The 12789-nt window shown below is 47.2% G+C and overlaps 1 protein-coding gene across 9 annotated transcripts in view; it reads right to left on the bottom strand.

Annotated features, from left to right (window-relative positions):
- hsf1 (heat shock transcription factor 1) overlaps nt 1-12789 on the bottom strand; it is a 113056-nt gene that overhangs the window by 34317 nt on the left and 65950 nt on the right. For 5 of the 9 annotated variants that reach the window (XM_038798694.1, XM_038798695.1, XM_038798692.1 and 2 more), the window contains exons 7-9: nt 10667-10763; nt 8847-8980; nt 6474-6677 (exon numbers count right to left, since the gene is read on the bottom strand). In XM_038798694.1, coding sequence (XP_038654622.1) covers nt 6474-6677; nt 8847-8980; nt 10667-10763 — 435 coding nt within the window. The remainder of the gene's footprint in view (nt 1-6473; nt 6678-8846; nt 8981-10666; nt 10764-12789) is intronic. The other 4 variants (XM_038798701.1, XM_038798698.1, XM_038798693.1 and 1 more) reach the window with 3 other exon arrangements.

Raw genomic sequence — 12789 nt, 5'->3', positions numbered from 1 at the left:
GGCGCCTTCTGAACATGATCATGTTCCCATCCGGGAGAAAACAGCAGAGGTGATCATCTTCCTGGACACAGAAAAGACCTTCAACAGATTCAAGTGGAAGTACTGGAACGGTTTGGGCTCAGACCAGGGTTCACCTCTGGATGAAACTACTATAAAGTGCTCCCATGGCAATCGAGTCACTGGCGATCACCCTCAGAACAGCGTAGGGGTGGAGAGGTAGCCAAAGGGTGGACAGACAGCATAGAGTCTCGCTCTACGCTGATGACCTGCTCCTCTACATTTCAAATCCCCAGACCAGCGTGGAAGGGATAATGAGACTCCTGAAGGAGACTTCTCGGGTTACAAGCTTAACCTGAGCAAAAGTGAGATCTTCCACGTGAACCCGCAGGGTGGAGAGACAGAGGTTAAGGGGAGGGAGAGAGTGAGAGAGCGAGAGAGAGCAAGAGAGAGAGCGAGAGAGAGAGCGCGAGAGAGAGCGCGAGAGAGAGCGCGAGAGAGAGCGCGAGAGAGAGCGCGAGAGAGAGCGCGAGAGGAGGACTGCCGTTCAAACAAGCCGACCACATTCCGCTACCTGGGGATTGAAATAGCCCATGTCTGGACAAATGGAACCGGAGTCTGGTGGAGGAAGTCAAAAGGGACCTGCAGGGGTGGGGCCCTCTCCCAGTAGCGAGGAGGATACAGATGATCAAAATAAATGTTCTGCCCAGGTTCCTCTTTCTGTTCAAATCCCTCCCGATCTACATCCCCAAGGCCTTTTTCAACACAGATGACTAACTAATCATAGTGTGTGTGTGTGTGTGTGTGTGTGTGTGTGTGTGTGTGTGTGTGTGTGTGTGGTGGTGGTGATGGCGGTAAAGGAAGAACCGGAGGATCCAAAAGAAGACCCGACAAAGGAAAAGAAAGGTGGGAGGACTTACCCTGCCGAACCTACAGTTCTACCACTGGGCGGTCACCGCAGTAACGGTGATGTGGTACCAAATGAGGCAGCACTTCGGCCTATCCGAAATCCCCACCATGGCCCCGATCTACAACAACCACAGGTTTACTCCCGCAATAATGGACGCCACCTTCAAAAGGTGGAGACTGGATGGAGGTACTGATGGTTAGGGACATGTGCAAGGGCGATAGAGTAGTGACTCTGGGCAAACTCACGGAGAGGTTCCAGCTCCCATAAGGAAACAACCAGAGATACATTCAGGTCAAAAACCTCCTCCGTAATGAAACAACAGCATACCCCCAGCTATCAGGACACTCGATAGTATAGGGACATGAGGAAGAACCTTTATACACAGAGGGTAGAGGGTGTCTGGAATTCGCTGTCCAGATTGGTGGTGGAGACACAGACCCTAAGGACCGACCTTAAGTGCTCTCAGCTACAGGGATATGGACCGGGTGTAGGAAAGTGGGATTAGAAAGGGCAACTGGGTAGGCCAGGGAGGATCTTAAGAGATGGGATACACTGCAGTTGCCATTGGTGGGGTCCAAGTGGTGAAAATGAATATTCGACCGAGTTCTTGTTATTTTTCAGGCTCTCCCGATCTTTATACCAAAAGTCTTTTTTCGGAAATTGGACACGATTATTTTGGACTTTGTATGGGTGGAGAAGGGGCCGAGGGTGGGAAGGACCCTGCTACAGAGGCAGTTTGGCATTGCCGAATCTGCTTCATTATTACTGGGCGGCGAATGTAAGGTGCAGCGGCGGTGAGGAGAAAGGGTATAGTGGGTTAGGTTGGAGGAGGAATTTTGTAAGGGGTCCAGTTTGAGGGCTATGGTGACGGCAGCATTGCCAATGGCGCCAAGTAGGTATTCAGGGAGTCCGGTGGAGCAGTCCACGGTGAAGGTATGGAATCAGTTGAGGAGGCATTTTCGGGCAGAAGGGACGTCAGTGCTAACACTGCTGTGCGTGAATCATAGGTTTGAGCTGGGGGAATGGATAGTGTATACAGGAGGTGGAGGGAAGTGGGGATGCTCAAGGCAAGGAATTTGTATTTGGAGGAAGGGTTCGCCAGTCTGGAGGAGCGAAGGGAGAGGGTAGAGCTGCCGAGTGAGAGTGAAATTTTGTCTGCAGGTTAGGGATTTTGCGCGAAAAGTCTGGAGGGGTTCCCTTGGTAGCCGGGATACACCCTGCTGGAGCAACTGCTGCTACCGGATGTGGAAGGGGAGGGAAGAATTGGGGATATATATATATATATACACAAGTGGCTGGGGGAGCAGGGAGGCGAATGGGTGGTGAAGTATTACGGAGTGAGGCACTGCGTAGGGGAAACGAGACCTGGTCTTGTGCAAGGATGAGCCTGATACAGTTTGAGGTGGTGCACACGGTGCATATGATTTGGCGAGAATGAGGGGGTTCTTCCAGGAGGTAGCAGATGGGTGTGAGAGGTGTGGGCGGGGGCCAGCGAATCACATGCACATGTTTTGGGGCTGTGAAAAATGATGGGCGGGAGTGTTCGTGGTCCCAGCCAGGATAGTGGGGTGGAGGGTAAAGAGAGTGAAAAAGGGGGAAAGGTTGTACAGACTGCATAGTTGATTGCTGGGAAGTATGTTTCCTTGGGTGTTTATTTACTATAACCTGTTTTGATACATGTTTGTAATAAAATACATTTTTAAAAAAGGACACCTGGGTGTCCTTGAGCTGGCATGGGGAAGATGGGCCAAATGGCCTCTTGTGCTGTACCTTTTCCATGATTCTATGGAAGAACTGCTGTATGGGGCGACTTAGGGAAGGGAAACTGTGGGTACAGTTCACATTCACAAGAATGATCCCTGGAATGAAGAACTTGTGGCATGAGGAACGTTTGAGGACTCTGGGTCTGTACTCGTTGGGAGTTTAGAAGGATGAGGGGGGGGGGGGATCTTATTGAAACTTACAAGATACTGCGAGGCCTGGGTAGAGTGGACGTGGAGAGGATGTTTCCACTTGTAGGAAAAACTAGAACCAGAGGACACCATTTCAGACAAAAGGGACGATCCTTTAAAACAGAGATGAGGAGGACTTTCTTCAGCCAGAGAGTGGTGAACTGTGGAACTCTTTGCTGCAGAAGGCTGTGGAGGCCAAATCACTGAGTGTCTTTAAGACAGAGATAGATAGGTTCTTGATTAATAAGGGGATCAGGGGTTATGGGGAAAGGCGGATGAGAAAATATCAGCCATGATTGAATGGCGGAGCAGACTCGATGGACTGAGTGGCCTAATTCTGCTCCTATGTCTTATGCGATCTGTACAGGCGACTGTTGGGTAAGGTATGGTCCACCTGAACGAGTTAAGGATAAAATGACAGGAGAAACTAGGCATAGCGATAGGGGGAGAATTCTGGATCAAAGCACTACACAGGGCGATCTACACCTCCACTTGCGCAAGGCTGAGCCTAACACAGCTAAAGATGGTGCGCCGAGTGCACCGAACCAGAATGAGTGGGTTCCTCCTGGAGGCGGAGGACAAATGTGAACGGTGCCAGGGACGCCCTGGCAAACACACCCAAATGTTCTGGGCTTTTCCCAGATCTGTCGGGTCCGAGACGATCTTTTTTGAGGCGATGTCCAGGGTTGTGGGAGTGAGGGTGGAGCCATGCCCAAAAGTGGCGGTCTTTGGGGTTTCATATCAGCCAGAATTCTTTATGGGGAGGGGGGCCGATGCCCTAGCCTTCGCCTCCCTGATCGTCCGCCGGAGAATCCTGCTTGGCTGGCGATTGGCAGCACCACCCAAAGTTGCAGAATGGCTGTCTGACCTGGCGGAATTTCTCAGGCTGGAGAAAATAAAATTTGGCATCCGGGGATTGGGAAGAGGGCTTCACAGAAGCCGTTCACAAACAAAGGGTCTGTGAGTGTGTGTGTGTGTGTGTGTGTGTGTGTGTGTGTGGGGGGGGGGGAGAAGGGGCGTGTGTTACAAGTGAGCCATAGGACAAGGAAAGGGGGCATGGAGGGTGGAAAAGATGGAAGGGACAAAGGCACGGAAAGAAAATGAGAGGGACAAGAGACAAAGCTGCAGGACACTGGTCTGAGGGCAAGATGAAGCCCAAACTGAACTGCTGTCCCCACACTGGGGATTGTAACAGATGTAACCGGCTGAAGGGGGAACACAGCCGCAGTGGGAGGGAAAATGCCTGTAAATATATGTGCTGATTTCGGTTTGTCTTTTTCATTTTCCTTTTTTAGTCCATTTTGTAATATGAAACTTATGAATTGTGAAATAAAAAATGTGAAAATTTCCCAAAAAATGTTTGTATGAGAGAGAGATTGATCAACCAATCATAGAGGAGGTCATTCAGCCTTCAAGCCTGTTCTGGCATTTAGTTTAGATCATGGGTGATCCAAATCTCAACTCCAGCTGCTTGCCGTGGCGATACAATCCTGAATATTCTTGCCTCACAAAATTGCAGCAACATCACCGTTGAAATTTGCTGCTTCACCAGTTTCCTTGGGGAGAAATTGTTCCAGATTTCCACTCCGCTTTGTGTGAAGAAATGCTTCCCGACATCAGCCCTCGTTGCCCAGCAGTAAGTTTACGGTTCTGCCCTCTTGTTCTGGACTTCCCCACCAGAGGAAAGCTTTCTCTCCATCAAGTCCTTTAATCTTCTCCATTGAGGGACATAAATCCACACAGAGAATGGATTATTGGGTACAGCAATGGAGATGTAACACTGGCATTATACACACAAAATTGATAGTACAATTTCATCCTTGATTCCCTTCATGCAAGCAACAAGTCCACCTTAAATGAGTCAATGTTATCTGCTTCAAAAACTCCATGTGGCAGCAAACACCACCTTTTACATAAGGTTCCAGAGATAATTGATGATGCTCCATGGGATGTTTTATATAGAAATCCCTATACACAGAAACATAGAAAATAGAAGCAGGAGGAGGCCATTCAGCCCTTCGAGCCTGCTTCGCCACTCATTATGATCATGGCTGATCATCAAGTTCAATACCCTGATCCCGCCTTCCCCCATATCCCTTGATCACTTTAGCCCATCGAGTCCATATCAACTCTCCGAAAGAGAACCCTACCTCGACCCATTCCCCGACCCACTCCTCTTAACCCCACCTAACCTGCACGTAAGTCCAGTAAGGACTTGCATCTACAATGCACTTTTCATGACTGCCGGACAACTCAAAATTTATACAGCCAATGACATATTCAGGAATAAGTTTGGTCTAACTAAGCTTCTAGATAAATCTAACAAATTAGAGTTAGGCTGCTTTGGAAGGAAATTATTCAGCATTTTTTCCATGAAAGTTGGTGAAAATTCTGAACTCTTGCACAAACTATTCAGTAACGCTGGGCTGGTTTTGCACAGTGGGCTAAACAGCTGGCTTGTAATGCAGAACAAGGCCAGCAGCGGAGGTTCAATTCCCGTACCGGCCTTCCCGAACAGGCGGCGAAATGTGGCGACTAGGGGCTTTTCACAATAACTTCATTGAAGCCTACTTGTGACAATAAGCTATTATTATTATTATCTCCCTGCTTTTGTAGAAAATAGCATGGCACTTTTAAAAAAAAGTTTAGTGTACCCAATCTTTTTTTTCCAATTAAGGGTCAATTTAGCATGGCCAGTCCACCTACGCTGCACATCTTTGGGTTGTGGGATAAAGACCCACACAGACATGGGGAGAGTGTGCAAACTCCACATGGACAGTGACCCGGGGCCAGGATCGAACCCGGGTCCTCGGTGTCATGAGGCATCAGTGCTAACCACTACGCCACCGTGCCACCAGTGATGTTAAAGATTTTAATACCCTAACCTTAATGCCCATCTCCAACTTGAAAGAATGGGGGCTAACATTGACCAGAAGCTTAATTGGATCATCCGTATAACTGTGGCTGCAAGCAGTCAGAGGAATTCTGCAGCGAGTAACTCCTTCTGACTCCCCAAAGCCTGTCTACAATCTACAAGGCACCCAAGTCAGCAGTGCAAGTGCAATACTTTCCATTTGTCTGGATGAGTGCAGCTCCAACAACATTCAAGAAACTTGACACCATGCAGGATAAAGCAGCCCCCCTTGATTGGACCCCATCCACAGTGACAACAGTAAATACCGCCTATAAGGTGCATTGCAGCAACTCAACAACAGCAGCTTGCAAACCAGTGGCCTCTACTACCTCAGACAAGGGCAGCAGATACCTGGGAACCCCACCACCTGGGGTTTGTCCTCCCAAGTCACTCCCCATCCTGACTTGGAAATATATCACCGTTCCTTCACTGTCACTGGGGTAAAATCCTCTCCCTAACAGCACACTGGGTGTACCTACACCCCATGGACTGCAGCACTTCAAGGTTCACCGCCAACTCCTCAAGGGCTGTTCAGGATGTGTAACAAATGTCGGCCTTGCCAGTGACACTCGCAGTACATGAAAGAATTTAAAAATCTACTCACTGGGTATCAATTGGAGACAGGGGAACCCACCCATTAATCCATGATAAACTGCTGAGCTCTCACAGCGAGAATTTCTTCCCGACATTCTGTGCTTACTTGTCAAGGCAGGCCACGCTGAGGCACCGGTCCTCGGGTGGAGGTTGTGCAGCGCTCGTTTCATTGTCTTCCAGAATAGAATCGATGAAGGTCGATGGTGAGAGGGGTTCCTCAGTGCCACTGATATCAGGACTCACCTCCTCGATCTCTGGGTTAGTTGTAGGACTTGGAGGCTCTTCTTTAATATGGATTAAAGGACTAGTCCTGGAAGAGACAGAAAAGAGTGGAAGGAGTGGTGGTTGGGGGGGGGGGGGGGGGGGGCGCAAAGAGGAAGAGGTGGGCGGGGGAGGGGAGGGAACAGAGTGAGAGGCAGAAACAGTGATGAAAGAGACACAGGCAAACAGAAGGAAGGTAGCGAGAGGCAGAGAAGGTAGCAAAATGGGGAGGGAGAGAGAGAGAGAGAGAGAGAGACTTTTTAAAGCACAATCAGATTATTTTGAGCTGTACATTGCACAAACTCAAGAACAGGCCTAAGGCCATCACTTCAGCCCCGTAAGTGCCCAATTTACCTCAGATTATCTTGGCTTGGGCTGGCAAGGTATCCCAGAGATTGGAGCACCTGGTAAAGCGAGCTGTTTCACACTACGACTATGCAGTAGCAACACGAGTGGTATTCACCACTAACAGGATGCTGCTGTCAAGCCAAATAGACGTTCTGCCCATCACATAAATGAGTAATGTGGTTTATGAATTTCAGTGCCAGTGTGATGCTTGATATGTACCGTACATTCCAAAGACTGACAGATCATATCAAACAGCACTTGCCAGCCTTCATCTGAAACGGACAAGGTACAGACTGTATCAAACCCAAAAAGAAAATGCTGGAAAATCTCAGCAGGTCTGGCAGCATCTGTAGGGAGAGAAAAGAGCTAACATTTCGAGTCCAGATGACCCTTTGTCAAAGCTTTGACACAGGGTCATCAGGACGCGAAACATTATTTCTTTTCTCTCCCTACAGATGCTGCCAGACCTGCTGAGATTTTCCAGCATTTTCTTTTCGGTTTCAGATTCCAGCATCCGCAGTAATTTGCTTTTATACAGACTGTATCAAACCAGCCTGTGCTCGCAAAACTCAAAACAATATCCAACATTAAATGCAGTTCTGCGATTGGACAACACTAAATAATCCCGTCAGCTAAGAATTAAGTTGACAACCAATTTCAGGTCGTCAGTCGGACTCACAGTGTGCCACATTCACATACTGGAAGCTACATATATTAATACACAAGGCCCTGTTATTTGCAAACAGAAAAAACATGTGCACACATTGTGTCTGTTTCAACTAAACAAAGTGACAGCCATTTTCTGGTTCATTCCTCAGGGCAATGCTTTGACCAGAGTCAAGCTGCCTGGTTTAAATTTCAAATAATCCTTGGCAGTTAACTCTGTCAATCACCATAAACGGGCCCATTCTCCATGGCAAAACCTCTACCAATCAGAGTCCACTGGGAAACCAATCAGCACTCTTTTCCTGTACAACATAAATTTGTTGTTTCCCCTGACATTGGTATCCTTGTGAACTGCCCTGAAGAGTGCAAGGCTTAAAGTATTTTTTAAGCGACACTCAAGTTGCATACTATGTGTTCAATTCTCGCACCAGAATGCAGGTGGAGTGTCAAGCCTGAGAGGTGGTGCAGGGGAGATTTACTGGGAGGCTACAGTCACATGGCTACACATGAGAAATGGTGTTTTTTTTAAATCAAAGGAGGTGTTAAAAAATCATGAGAGGGTATTAAAAAAACATGGGGAGAAACTGGTTCCATTAGTAGACGAGGTCAGGAATCAGAGATCAAATTTGATTATTACTGGCAGAAGGACTAGACAGACACGCGATGAGTTCACTTTCCTTCCACAGTGAGTTATGATCAAGAATTCACGGCCTAAAAGGGTGGAGGAAGCAGACTCGCTAACAAATTTCAAAGGAGCATCGGATAAATATTTGAAGGGGAAAACTCAATTAATTTGCCAGCTCAAAGTGTTGACACGGGCATGGGGCAATGACTGATACATTCATTGTCAACCAGTACCACTGAATTAACTGGTCAATCGAAGTAGAATTTCGTCACAATGAAATGAAATGAAAATCGCTTATTATCACGAGTAGGCTTCAATGAAGTTACTGTGAAAAGCCCCTAGTCGCCACATTCCAGCGCCTGTCCGGGGAGGCTGGTACGGGAATCGAACCGTGCTGCTGGCCTTCTTGGTCTGCTTTAAAAGCCAGTGATTTAGCCCAGTGAGCTAAACCAGCCTCTATGAAACTATGAAATGAAACCATTTTGCTGGTCTTGTACAATGCGCTGATTGGACGGAAGCTAGATGAACAAAGATGGTGAAGAAAAATATACGGATGCTTGATGCTGTTGACAAACTTACCGTTCCACGTTTAGAGATGGTGCGAGGGAAGGGTTGCACTGTGCCAGGTCGGTTATGTCTGAAATAATTGGGCCAGAGGATGTAGAGTTGTCAGAAGAATAGCAGTTCTTTGCTGGAAAATTTGTGGATGTCTGCTGGAAAGAGAAGGAGGGACGAAGATGAAGTGGGTCACAGCTGACGAATATACCCAGGTGGCTAAAAACTAAATAAGAATTTGTCCCTCAGCTTTCTCCCCCCACTTTCTACCGCCCAATAAACAAATTGGATTCTGCATGCTGCTTAAAAACACATGAAACTCAGTTTTTCTAGGGCTCCTCTGATAAATGTACTGCCCAATGTGGTGTTGAGGCTATTATCATGGGCAAGATTTAACCGTTGGCAGAGGCACACTGGTTACGAAAGGAAAGCAAATGAGTTCACAGCTCAGATCAATACAAGGTGAACGTGGACACTGGGCGAGTTCACAATTGGGCACCTCTTCACTTGATTCAGTTAGCGGGCATTTCAATCCCTCAACACTGCAGCACCATTCACTTATACAAGCAGTTAATTCAAATATATCAATTGCTGCTCCAAATTCAGCATTAATCCACCAGAAAACAAAAATCTGTTCACCTCAGGCATAGGAACATGGGTCTTGGGAGCAAGAGTGGGCCATCACTCCTTTTGAGCTTGCTCCGTCATTCGATAAGATCACGGCTGATCCAATTGTGCTCTCAACTCCGCTTTCCTGTGTGACCTCCCGAACCCTTGACTCTCTTGCCTGTGAAAAATCTGTCAAACTCAACCTTGACTATATTCAATGACCCAGTCCCCACTGCTGTCTGGGATAGAGAATTCCACAGCCAAATGACACTCAGAGAAAAAAAAATCTATCTCAGTTTAAAAATAAGAGGTGTACCGTTTAAGAAGGTGTTCCCTAGTTCTAATTTCCCCTACAATAGGAACCATCCTCCCAGTATTCACTCTGTCACATCCCCGCAGGATCTTCAGATGTTTCACTTAGCTCACCTCTCATTCTTCTAAACGCCAATGCGTACAGACCCAATCTTCCTTCATAAGATAACCCCTTCGTCCCAGGAATCAGTCAAGTGAACCTTCTCCCAGCTGCTTCTAATGCAGTTATACATTATTTCAAATAAGGAGACCAAAACTGTACACAGTATTCCAGATTTAACTGGGGATGATAGGACAGCACGGTAACATAGTGGTTAGCACTATGGCTTCACAGCACCAGGATCCCAGGTTTGATTCCCGTTTGGGTCACTGTCTGTGCGGAGCCTGCACGTTCTCCCCGTGTCTATGTGGGTTTCCTCCGGGTGCTCCGGTTTCCTCCCACAGTCCAAGGATGTGCAGGTTAGGTGGATTGGCCATGCTAAATTGCCCTTAAGTTAGATGGGGTTGCTGGGTTACAGGGATAGGGTGGAGGTGTGGACTTAAGTAGGGTGCTCTTTCCAAGAGCCGGGCAGACTCGATGGGCTGAATGGCCTCCTTCTGCACTGTAAATTCTATCTCTATGTTCATCGTCATGAGGGGACTGGACAGAGTAGAGGGTTAAATTTTCACTATGTGTGGGAAATTGCTCTCTGCTTTCACTGTGAAGCAATCTAGCACCAATTTGAAATTCTGTCCCCTTGTTCTTAACTTGCCCAGTGATGGTAGTCACAAGTTACAAGCTTTAGATGGGAAAAGTTCCTGAAGTCTCTGGTCATCATCAGCTTCTGCATATTTTCACCACCTGCCCACAGGTAACAACAAGGTGTACATTGCACTCATCATTTAAACATTAATGCAGATACTTTTCGTGCATTGACACCTACCGTCAGTTGTGATGATTCTTGCAGGGGTTCCAAAGAGTATGGGCGATTGTACTTTGGCATGGAATGCGCTGAACTGCTGTCATTTAGCATGAGAGGACTGGAAAAGAACAAAAAAGTGATTTTGGAGAATGAAGGACACTGGACAGATGAGCAGAAATGAACTTGGTTCTTTGGTTCTTTGTTGTCTGGTGAGCAAACCAAGACTATGTTGCCTTTTCTCAATTCAGACAGCAATGAAAGATCCCGCGGCTCAAGGACAGAGCGCTTTGACCATTCCTGCCTCATACAACCACAAAGATTAAACTGCCCGTCTTGTTCAATGTCAGTGGTACAGAATAGATGTAGTGGTTACGGTGCTGCAAAATAATTCATTTTATTCATTCAGGTGGTGTACAGATTGAAATAGTCTAAGATTACAGGTTGAAGGTTCGAGAATTATTTTTGGTTTCCCAGAACAGGATGCGGCCCTTTAGCTCCTCAAATACGTTCCACCATCCAGTTAGATCATGGCCAATGTACTTCAACCCCATTTACCCAACTTTGCTCCAGATCCCTTAAATTCTCTTGCCCAACAAAGAAAATCATTCTTCCTGGCTGCCTTGGAAACTCCACCTGGCACCCAAAAGCCATAACGAGGCGTGCAAGAAGACTAACGGCTATAACTCGCTCCCACCTGGGAACAACTGGGCTTTGCTCTTCCACCCATGATAGCGGGGATGTTACAGTGAGGGAAACCTTGCTCACTGACCTACAATCACAAGACCCAGCAGCAGAACGATGGCATCCTCTGGACAGTGAGTTTAATGGGAATTCACAGAAACCAAAGTTAGTTGAGCAAAAGGCTCATTCAGCACTCGAGTTCACAGTAGAGAGATAATCCATTATACCCAGGGCACTGGTCACAGTACCAGGGAAGCTGGGATTGCTTCCCTTAGAGCAGAGATAATCTTAAAAAGAAAAATTCTAATTAAGGGTCAATTTAGCGTGGCCAATGCACCTACCCTGCACATCTTTGCGTTGTGGGGGTGATAACCAAGCAGACACGGGGAGAATGTGCAAACTCCACATGGACAGTGACCTGGGGCCGTGAGGCAGCAATGCTAACCACTGCGCCACCTCTCAAACAGAGATAATTAATGGAATGTTTAATTAATTTAATTTGATCAAAATTATGAAGGTTTTTTTCATCAATTTAGTGTACCCAATTCATTTTTTTTCCAATTAAGGGGCAATTTTGCGTGTTCAATCCACCTACCTGGCACATCTTTGGGTTATGAGGGCAAAACCCACGCAAACACGGGGGGAATGCGCAAACTCCACACGGACAGTGACCGAGAGCCAGGATTGAACCTCGGAGCCGTGAGGCAGCAGGGATAACCCACTGTGCCACTGTGCTGCCCTTAAGCGTTTTTATAGAGTAGGTTAATTCAGTGGCTGACAGGTCGGTAATTCAGAATTCTCAGCTAGTACGGGAATTGAACCCGCGCTGCTGGCCTTGTTCTGCATCACAAACCAGCTGTCTTGCCCACTGAGCTAAACCAGCCCTGTGGACATGGTTTCTGCATCGACCGTCTGAAAAGGCACCCCACCTAGGCTCAATCCGCCACCGTATCCCCGCAACCCCACTTAACCTTTGGACACTAAGGGACAATTTATCATGATCAAGCCACCTAACCTGCACATCTTTGGATTGTGGGAGAAAACCTGCAGACACGGGGATAACGTGCAAACTCCACATAGACAGTCACCCGACGATCAAACCTGGTTCCCTGGTGCTGTGAGGCAACAGTGCTAATCACTGTGCCACCATATTACCCATTTTCATGTTAAACTTCATCTGTCAATTATTTGACTACTCTGCACATTTAATGTCCTCAGTATTGATTATACTGATGTCATTTGCAAGTTTAGAAACTGTGCTTTTGATTGCAAAGTCCGATTATAGATTGTGAACAGCACTGATCCTTGTGGAATACCACCACTCGCAATAGCTACCCTTTATTTCCACGGTCTGTTTTCTGTCTTGAAGCCAGCTAGCAATCCATTCTGTCACTTGTCCCCGGCTCCACATTCTCTAGCATTACTCACTCGCCTATTATAGGTCACCTTCTCGAAGGTCTTTT

This window comes from Scyliorhinus canicula, chromosome 5 (genome assembly GCF_902713615.1).
Source record: "Scyliorhinus canicula chromosome 5, sScyCan1.1, whole genome shotgun sequence".
Classification (NCBI taxonomy): Eukaryota; Metazoa; Chordata; class Chondrichthyes; order Carcharhiniformes; family Scyliorhinidae; genus Scyliorhinus; species Scyliorhinus canicula.
The sequence above is the reverse complement of the archived record's forward strand: the minus strand, read 5'-3'. Positions and strand labels throughout refer to the sequence as shown.